This window comes from Apis mellifera, unplaced genomic scaffold (assembly GCF_003254395.2).
Source record: "Apis mellifera strain DH4 unplaced genomic scaffold, Amel_HAv3.1 GroupUN_136, whole genome shotgun sequence".
Classification (NCBI taxonomy): Eukaryota; Metazoa; Arthropoda; class Insecta; order Hymenoptera; family Apidae; genus Apis; species Apis mellifera.
The window spans coordinates 13,399-24,917 of record NW_020555887.1 but is presented as its reverse complement, the minus strand read 5'-3'; the positions used below and the strand labels follow the sequence as shown (position 1 = coordinate 24,917).

At 24.7% G+C, this 11,519-nt stretch overlaps 1 protein-coding gene across 1 annotated transcript; it reads left to right on the top strand.

The window, feature by feature from the left end:
- Positions 1-2,718: 2,718 nt before the first annotated feature.
- Positions 2,719-7,687, top strand: LOC726688 (organic cation transporter protein; the record flags this gene model as incomplete). Its single annotated transcript, XM_026445996.1, is given in 6 exon segments — positions 2,719-3,016; positions 4,391-4,503; positions 4,598-4,812; positions 5,759-6,052; positions 6,055-6,106; positions 6,974-7,687. Coding segments are annotated over 6 exon segments (1,131 nt in total). The 3' UTR covers positions 7,155-7,687.
- Between the last annotated feature and the right edge of the window lie 3,832 nt (positions 7,688-11,519).

The following is an 11,519-nucleotide window of genomic DNA, read 5'->3' as shown; positions in this document are numbered from 1 at the left end:
GAACAAGAAAGAACAAGAGGGAGTTTTAACTTTTCCTTTCTATACCGTTTCTATGAGAATAATATATTATTTTCTTGATCGCTTTATTCGTTATAAAAAATGTGAATAATAATTAAATTATAGCAATTATAATCTTTTCTAAAATAAAATTTCTTTTTATAAATAATATGGATTTTTTTATAATACTAAATAATTACGTAAAAATATAATTTCGATATTATGTTAATTTTGTTTATTTGGACAATCGATTATCTAACAAGATAAGTATCGATGTATTTTATTTTACATACTGGAACATATATCTTAAAAAAGTATTTAAAAACTATTAACTAATCTTTTTTAAGGATAGCACATTTATTAGGTATATATAATATTCAAATTTTCATAGTTATCATTATCATAGTTCTTGTTCAAATCATATTAAGTAAAATATATAAATGTATCTGTGAAATAATTTCTAATATTAATATTAATTAATAACAATATGTAATAATTATATCGAAACTTTAAGTTAATGTTTTTCTGATCAATTCCTTTATTTTTCATATTCAATATTGCGAAAAAATTCACGATATCGATGATAAAAATCTATTGTTCCACGTTGAAAAAATCGATTACAAGATCAATGTTGATTTTTCGTTTCCCTTTGGTATATACTATATTAATTTTTAAATTTTTTTAAATATTTTTTTTTAATTATCTCGTATTATTAAAGATTATTATAAATTTTATAAAATTTTGCAAAATTTTTTATATACTTGATTAAAATAACTGCTCAAGAATCGCGATTCATAGAAATCTATGAATTATAATAAATGCGGAATAATATATATATTAGATTCTTTTTTAATTGATAAAATTAATAAAACGAATAGAACGAAAGAAATATTTTTGATCTTTTCTTTCTATGATGTTTTTAATAAAAATAATATCTTTTCTTGATCAATTTATTCATCATAAGAAATGAGAAAACATTAAATTGTTATAAGCAGAATATATTTAAAAAATATATATGTATAAAAAAAAACAATTAAAATATGATATTATAAAATATTATATTATAATTTTTACAATTTTTTATTTAATTTATATGAATATCATTTGAATTATATTTTATAATTAATATAGTATCAGGACTTAATTTGAATCAAATCGACTCAAAAAGAATCGATTTTGTCGAACGTAACTTTATTAGACTATGTTACTTTATTAGAGAACTATTATGAATAAAAGATATAAATCCTGACATATATTTAAATTATGATCTATTTCGATTAATTTATTTGTTAATTTTTGTTATTTTATTATATATTTAAAAAATTTATCGCAATCATGAAATAATAATTAATTATCTCATATAGAAGATTAACCAATCGTAATTTGAACAAGAATTATTTATCGCAGTTTTTTTTTTAAATAAACATTATTTATTTATTCAAAAAATTCTTAAACTGTAAAACTTTTTTGCTATATATAGATAAATACTATTCGATTATTTATTGGATCACAGAAATTAAAGCGACCCTCGAATGATCGAAATATCGACTTCGAAATAACTTTCGAACAAAGAGATAATAATTAGTCTCGTGAGTATATTACCATACCTTACCATGAAATAGAGAGTAATTGTTCTTAACGAAAAACACTGTTAACACTTAATGTCTTGTTTTTAATCCAGAATACTTTCAATTAGTTATAAATAGTAGTTTCATTATAATTGACTACAATTTTTTTTTTTTGTAAAAATTACAACGTTCAAATCATATTAAATACACTTGTTTGTTTGAAATTTTTATATCTTCTAATATCATTAGTTTTACTTTTATTAGTTTCACTTTTTTATTCTTTCATTTCGAAATGAATCACAATAGGGAGATATTGTGATAAAAAAGTTTAAGTTTATACTTATACTTATTACAATTTTTGTTACATTTTTTCTTTTTTTTTGTTAGTATTTGAATATTATTTGATTTACATTACAAATGATTTTTAAAATATTATATTTTTTATTTTAATAATTTTTTTTAATAACTTTTTTGAATCAAGATAGCGAACTTTCATGTTCAATAGTAATCATAATCATTTACTTTGGGATCTTAATTAATTGATTTAAATGATAAAAAATATGAATAAATAAAGGAAAGTATGAATAAATAAAAAATCTAATTACGGATAATTAGGGCTCGGGAAGAAATAATTATGAATTACGCATTTTTTATGTATTATAATACAAATTTTTTTTTTTACTTTTATATTTTAAATATTCATCTAGATGATCGAGATTCAAGATAATCGCGATTAATTGAAATCTTATTACATCTATATATCTTATTTGAAAGATAAGAAGAGAATTCTTTAAAAGAATTTTATGGAAATTTATTTAAATATTTATTCTTAAATTTCTTATATTTATAATTTGAAGTTTTATGAAATTTTATATTTATTCTTTCTTCGTTGAATATTTTTCTCACAAATGACATTTTTCTTACAATTTTAAAATATTATATTTTCCATTAAAAAGCATTGGATTGAAATAGCAAACTTTTAATAATAATAAATATAATTATTTTTTATATTTATAAGACAGAATTTTATAGAAATCTAATCTAAATAATTTAAATTTAATTTATTATATATAGTTATAATTTAAAATTTTTTCATCGAATATTATTTTCACAAATGATTTTTTGATAAAAGATTATGTTCTTTTTATTCCAGTGTTAGAATACGTTGGACCAAAATGGCGAACTTTTGTGGCGAATATGTCGATAGCCATGTTCTTACATTCGCGTCTTGTATCTTACCATGGATCGCCTATTTTTTACTCGATTGGAGGATGACCTGCATCGCAACTTCAGTTCCTCTTATTTTAGCCGTAGCGACACCATGGTTGATACCGGAAAGCGCTCGATGGCTGGTCAGCCAAGGTCAAGTGGACAAGGCCATCGATATTCTGGGAAAATTCGAGCGAATAAACGGCACCAAGGTACCCGATGACGTCTACAAACGATTCCGTGTAAGAAATCAATTTTTCTATAATATTTCTTTATTGTATTTTGTACGTATCAAGCTATCATGTAAAATAATATAAATACAATCAAGTAAAAGGAGTAATTCTAAAAATGATAATTTGCACGAATAAATCAATAAGAAGAAAGAATATTATTTTTTAATTTAAGCCTTTGTTATTCGATTAAATGAACTTTAAAAATTTTTCAAATGAAATTGGTTAAAGTTAAATTATTGGTTATTGGTTAAATTATTTATTAATAGTTCATTCGTATTTAATCACGAATTAACTAGTTTTTCTTGTACCTGAATTAAAAATTTTCAATTCAACTTAATATATTCAACAAGTTTTAAATAAAAATTTTATTTATTTTTTTTTAAAAACTTATTTTTTGTAGTTATGTAATTATCTGTTTCATTATTCTACATAATGTCTTATATATATATATATATATATATATATATATATATCTATATATATATATATTGGATTAATAATAAAATTATATTGATTCTTGATAAGATAAATTATTGACATATTATTTTTTATAATAAATTCATTTTATGATATTTTATATTTTTAAAATATTTTGCAATCAATAGAGAGTAATCTATTAAATTAATAGATTAAGCAATATAATTGAACATAATATATTTCTATTTTTAATCACTCGTATCGATGAATTTAAAAAAAAATATAAATACAATTATGAAAAATATTTATACTGTATTTTTGAAATAAATGTTGCAAGTAAATATTTGGTTTATGTAAATTTAATCGTTATTTTGAATTACAACATATTTAACAATTGTTACAATTTATACTCAATGTTAATCTTATATTAATATCTAATTATCTATTATTTCTATATTACTTTTTATATATTTATATTATTTTTTTATTTAAGATTAAATTTATAATTTTTTATCTTCCTAAGATTCAAAAGATTTTCAAATCCAACTAAATGATCATTATTATTTATTATTATTATTTGCTATTGATATATCCTACTCCCAAGATTATAATTTTATTAGTAAATTACTGAAATTAAAAATAGAATGATATTAAAAATTTTATATAGATATAAGTAGAACGAATAGTAAATTTATCGATATACGAATAAAAAAATTTTTTAATAGATGTAATAATTTTACAACATTTACAAATTTATGATTTCAAAATTAAATATACACACACATATATATGTATATTTATATTCGCGAAGTTGATATTATTTTACTATAACTTAATGTAATATTTCGTGAAACTTTATAAATATCAAATTAAAATATTTTATTATTATATAAATAGAAATAATAATTATATATATAATTATATTATAATAAATATTAAAAAGTTTTTGAAATTTGGCATTAATAGGAAACTTGTGCTAGAATATGCAAAGAGGAGGAAGCTGATAAAACATATTCGGTATTGGATTTATTCAAAACACCACGTTTACGAAATATCACCATATTATTCATTATTATCTGGTATGTATTATCTTACAAATATCAAAAAATTTGTAAGATTGAAATTGCAGAATTCTTTCATCGCATAGAATTGTTTCTTTTCTCCGTTACTTAGGATGGCGATTTCTTTAGTATTCGATGGTCACGTACGAAACGTCAATAATTTAGGCTTGAACGTGTTTGTCACATTCACGATTGCTGCAGCAACCGAATTGCCCGCAGACACGTTCCTTACGCTTGTTCTTGATCGATGGGGTAGAAGATGGCTAGCTTGCTGTTCTCTTGTCATTTCCGGTGTATTCAGCATTTGGGCTTCTATAGTTTCCAATCGTTTGTATATTTCTTTTTTTACTTTATATTTTATATTTTATTGAAATATAAATTATGTTATTTTTTTATTTTAGTAAAATAAATGGTTTCAAAACTTATTATGGTTTATTATGATAAATTTAATTTATGCGAATAGTATTTTATATTTTACGAAGTATTTCTTTGTAATATATGTGATTTATGGCTTATTTGATATTATCATTTTGATTTATGTCATTATTCATATCGAAAAATATAAGTTGATTAATTTTAAAAATATATTATAATGTTTTTTTTTTGTATATGAACACATGAAGATTTTTTTTTCTGTATAAAAAGACACATAAAGATTGAATATATTTTTTTAAATATATATGAATAATATATTTTTTAATGTACTAATTGCAGTAGACTAATATTTTCCATAAAAAAAAATATAAAATTATAAAATTTATTAAAAAATTATTAATTTTAGAGAAATATTTTAATTTTTATATTGCTATGATTCATAATGAATCATAATTTTCTTATGTTAATGTTTTTATGTTAGTTTCATTTATCAATATTAGCATAAAATCATGATTTTATAATAAAACTAAAATTAAAATATCTCTTAATGATTTTTGAAAGGATTGAATATATTTTTTTACCAAAAATATGAGAATAAAATGCATTAAGAAATACATGATGCTATTTAAAAAAAGCATATAAATATTTAATCTTTGTGCGTTTTTTACATCCATTTACAAAAAATTAATAAAATCTCTTCTTTGCATAAAATACATGTAAAGATATGGAAAATGAATGAGCATAATAATAATATGATATAAATTAAGATAAATAAATATATAAATTAAAATAAATCATCTAAAGATAATAAAACGAATTTGATGTTTTTTTATTTTTTAATTAAAATGAAATTTTTTGTTAAAAAAATTAAAATTTTACTTTAATATTTTTTTTCCAGATATTTATACAGCTACTTTGGCAATTCTGGGTCGATTTTGGATAAATATCTCGTACAATATTGGTCTCCAATATGCAGCTGAAGTGTTGCCGACGGTAGTTAGAGCTCAGGGTGTAGCTCTGATACACATAATGGGATACGTCGCCAGTATCCTTGCACCCTTTGTCGTGTATCTTGATGTCGTTTCATCGATTTTGCCTCTACTTGTGTTAGGTACTCTTGGTATTATATGTGGTCTTCTGACTTTGTTTCTACCGGAAACGTTAGACAAAGATCTTCCGCAAACGCTGCAGGATGAGAGGACTTTGGAAAAGATCAGAAAATGTGGGACTTTCCTTGTATCGAAAGGTAAAACCATGATTAGAAAAAAAAATTTTAATCTTCTTATTTATTTATATGAAATTCATAAGAGATTTTTAAATTTTTTATTAAATGTGAATAATTTTATAATTTTTAATTATTTAAAATATTGAATTAAGATATATGTTGATATTATTAATTTTTTTAGTAAATTTAAAAAGAATAAACAAATTTTGATAACTAGATTGCGGATATTTATGCATTTATTTAAAAATTTGAATGTATAAAATTTACAAAATATATATGTATATATAAAATACGAAAAAAAACACAAAATATTTAAAGTATGCATTATAATATTTAAAAAAATGAAACAAATTTTCATTTAAATTAATTTTTTTAATCATTTTTATTTTGCATAAACATTTATAATTTACTGATAATAAAATTTTATTATTTAGTAAAATGTTATATATATTATAGAAATATTTACGTTGATAATTTTTGCTTTGCCTTAATATTATATTGTATATAGTTAAAAATTACAATGAAAATCCTAAAAAAAATCAAAAACTTAATTATAAATTTAATTATTAAATATTAAATATTAAATTATATATAATTTGCATTAGTTTCACATATTTTATTTTATTAATTTTTATTTGAGAAATTTTTTATTTTATTTTTAATAAGATTGATTTTTAGTGATTAAAAAGAGCAATAATAATAATCATTAAAATATAATAATAAAAATAATAATAAGTAATCAAATAATTTAATGGCAGATAATAATGTTATACATAATTGTTATGCATTATGCGAGATTGTTATGCGTATAAATATTTACTAAATAAGAAATTTTTAGCCTAATCAATTTATGATTTTTAAAACTTATTCTTAAATTCAATTTTTCAGAAAACGTAAAGACGAAGAAATACCACCAGTCACCATATTCAGATCATTTTCTAAATGCAGCACGAGAAATTCGATGAGAGCATCTCTCCGTGGTGAAACTTTAAGGAGCAATATGATACGAAGATCGAGCATAAAATCCAAAAAATTCAAAAGCTCGATTATAGAAGTGGAAAAATTGTAACGAAATATTCGATTTCTAGTGAATAATTATTAGTCTTCTAAAAAATTATGCAATATTAGTATAAAGCAAGTTGCAAAAGTAATCTTATTTCAGAATCGTCATCATTAATTTCCCATCAAAAATGATTAAAAATTAAAAATTTTAAATTTAAATCTTTAATTATCATAAAAATTAAATTAAGAATTTAGATTAAAGTAATGTTTATAATAAAATGACTATCGTTTTTGATTATTTGATATTATTATGGTAAACCAAACCATTTTTTCCTGCCATCAGTGTTTATATATATATATACAAAAGAAATAATAAAATTGTGAATTTTGAAAAACATAAGTCGAGATAAAAATAAACTGATCATTATGACATAGAATCATGTATCCTGTATGTAATAATAAGTATAAAAATTTTTAGATCGATATTAAGAGATCGACCTCGAATGTTTGTCACGCGATTGATTAATCGTGACTATTTTTACTTCGATGTAAAGCTTATTCTTGTATATGTTTTATAATAAAACCAAGATTCAAGCTAGAGTTTCAAATCTATTTAAAATTATAATAATAAAAATTAATTATCAAAATAATAATTTTTCAAGATAAATTTCTTTAAAATCAATAAAAATCTTTGACTAATTCCATTGAATATTGAATATATATTTATTTACTAACATATTACAACTTTATAATATATTTACGATATAAAAAAAATAAAATATCTATTATTTAAAAACAAAGCAGTGAAAAATAGAAATGAATACTGAATTCCCTTTCAGAAATTTGTATAGTTGATGCGATGAAAGTATTGGGTTGGCAACTAAGTAATTGCGGATTTTTTCTAGAAAATCAAAGACAATTTTTTCATGGAACTAAATAACTTTATTCTGTAATGTGTTGCCCATTTTGATCAATGACCTTTTGCCATCTTTCAGGCAGCATCATAATCCCACGTTCATAAAACTTCTGGTTTTTATTAAAAAACTAAATCAGGTACGATTTGATATCATCATCATTATTGAAATTTTTACCATTCAAGGAGTTTTGTAAAGATCGAAACAAAAAGTAATCAGATGGTGCAAGGTCAGGACTATATGGTGGATGTGGCAAAACATCCCAATCAAGCTCCAATAAATTTTGACCAAAGATGCGTGTGGCCTTGCATTGTCACGATGGAATACAACACCTTTTCGATTTGTCAATTCGGGCCGCTTTTCTTCAACCGCATTGTTTAATTTCGTTGTTCAATGTAGACAACAGAATTGATCGTTCGGTTGGGTGGTAAGAGTTCAAAATAGACAATTCCTTTGTAATCTCACCAAACTGATAACAAAACCTTCTTTTGATGAATATTAGCTTTGCTGGTTCACGTGGCCTACTCCACGATCTTTTCCGCTTGATATTGTTGTAAACAACCCATTTTTCATCGCCAGTTATCAGTCATTTTAAAAATGGATCATTTTCATTACGTTTTTTTAGCAAATCGCAGCTGTTAATGCGTTGCGTTAAATGCTTTTCTTTCAGTTCGTGAAGAACCCATGTATCGAGTTTTTGAACATAGCCAAGTTGTTTTAAGTGGTTTTCAATGCATGTATGTGATACATGAAGCTTCTCTGCAATCTCACGAGTTGTACTGTGACGATTCGAATCGATTATTGCTTTGATTAGGTCGTCATCAACTTCAACTGTACGATCAGAGCGTTTTTCGTCTTTGAGTGAAAAATCACCAGAACGAAATTTGTCAAACCAATTTTGACACTGCCGTTCTTTTAAGGCTTCGTCGCCATAAACAACTTTTTGTGAGCTTGCGATGCGTTTTTCCCTTTGTGGAAATAAAAAAGCAAAATATGACGATAATGTTCCTTTTGATTTTCCATTTTTCAACGAACACCAAACGAAAACTACGCAACCAAACAAAAAACTTTTTTTACTGATTGACAGCTGATTGCCAACTATCAAATAACAAAATGTGTTTTACATTTGGACTACGCCACCAAACCTAAAAATTAAACTGAAGCCATCTATGAATCCTCAATTACTTAGTTGCCAACCCAATACATTCAATTTCATCTCGATGAAGAAGCAATATTAGATTTGCGATTGTACTACTTATTGTTAATTATCGAAGCAAAGATTATTAGTTATCGAAGAATTTTTTAAAGAACAAATATTAGTATAATGAATGAAATCTTTCAGACGTCTTTCTTTACATTAACAACTACGAAACGGATCCTATACAATTTAATTTCGTTAAATAAGATAAAAGCAAACATTATAAATTCAAAATTAAAATAAAAAAAAAAAGGTTTATTAGATAACTAGTAACACAAATCTGATTAGCAAACAGTTTTGAACTTCAGAAAATTTAAACATTTCATTAAAATTTTAAAAATTATAATGATCTCTTCTACAATTTCACTTCCATGGCCAACCATAGCGTACGAAATGCTTGTCGTCCAGAAACTAACCAAACACGAGATCAAAGAGTAACCACTCCCGCTTGCAACGAACTGCAGAAATCGAATTTACCTTCCTTATCTTCGGATATATATACAGCCGTTTCAACAATGCACTATTTTAAAGATTCTAACAATATCTATTTCCGTGGATGATCATAACCGTTTATCGTTAAGAAAACAATCAAAATGATAAAAAATGGGAAGAGGAATAAACAAAGGAAAAGACGAATAATAATTGATAAAAACAAGGAAGAAAAATTATTGATAAAAGAAAGAAGAATCAGAAAGTGAAAAACGAGAGGAGAAAGAGGAACTGATAAAAAAAAGAGGAAGGAAATTAATAAATAAAAGGAGAAAAAGGAATTGATAAAAGAAGGAGAAAATGGAATTGATAAAAGAAAGGAGAAAGAGGAATTGATAAAAGAAAAAAGGAAAAGGAATTGTTAAAAGAAAAGAGAAAGAAGAATTGAAGAAAGAAAGGAGGAAGAGGAATTAATAGAGAATTGAAGAAGGAAAGAAGAGGAAGAAAAATTGACAAAAGAAAGGAGGAAACGATACTGATAAAGAAAAGGAAAAGAAGATATTGATAAAGACAGGGAAGAAGTGGAATTAAAAAAGAAAAGGAGGAAAAGGAATATATAAGCGAAAGAAGGAAAAGGCATAAATAAAAGAATGGAAAAAGTGGAAAAGAAAATGGAAAGAAAGAAAAGGAGTTTATAAAAAAAGGATGTAAGGAAAAGGGACAAATGCACTATATTAAATATTCAAGCAATTTCCATTACTATGGATGACCATATAGACCAAGACGTGTGAACTGCTTGTCATCCAGAAACTAATCAAACACGAGGTCAAAGAGCAATCTTTCCCGCTTGCAACAAGCTGCGGAAATCGTATTTATCACATTTATCTTCGGAGATACGTTTTAATAATGCACTATTTTAAAGATTCTAGCAAATTTCTACTTTTGTGGATAATCATAGCGCATAAACGCTTATTCTAAAAAAACCAAAAAAACTCATAAACGATAGCAAGAGGAATAGATAAAAGAGAGAACAAATAATAATCGATACAAGAAAGAAAGAAAAAGAATTGATAAAGAAAAGGAGGAAGAGGAATTGATAAAGGAAGGGAGGAAGAAGAATTGATAAAGGAATGGAGGAAGAGGAATTGATAAAGGAAGGGAGAAAGAGGAATTGATAAAGGAAAAGAGAAAAAGGAATTGATAAAGGAAGGAGGAAGAGGAACTGATAAAGGAATGGAGGAAGAGGAATTGATAAAGGAAGGGAGATAAGTTATTTCGGAGATAAGGTTTTAATAATGCATATATTAAATCTAAAATTTCCATTCTATGGAGACATAGACGTAATGAACCGCTTGTCGTCCAGAAACCAACCAAACACGAGGTCAAAGAGCAATCTTTCCCGCTTGCAACGAGCTGCGGAAATCGTATTTATCTCTCTTATCTTCGGAGATACAGCCGTTTTAATAATGCACTATTTTAAAGATTCTAAAATTTCCACTTCTTTGGACGACCATAGCGTATGAACCGCTTGTCGTCCAGAAACCAACCAAACACGAGGTCAAAGAGCAATCTTTCCCGCTTGCAACGAGCTGCGGAAATCGTATTTATCTCTCTTATCTTCGGAGATACAGCCGTTTTAATAATGCACTATTTTAAAGATTCTAAAATTTCCACTTCTTTGGACGACCATAGCGTATGAACCGCTTGTCGTCCAGAAACCAACCAAACACGAGGTCAAAGAGCAATCTTTCCCGCTTGCAACGAGCTGCGGAAATCGTATTTATCTCTCTTATCTTCGGAGATACAGCCGTTTTAATAATGCACTATTTTAAAGATTCTAAAATTTCCACTTCTTTGGACGACCATAGCGTATGAACCGCTTGTCGTCCAG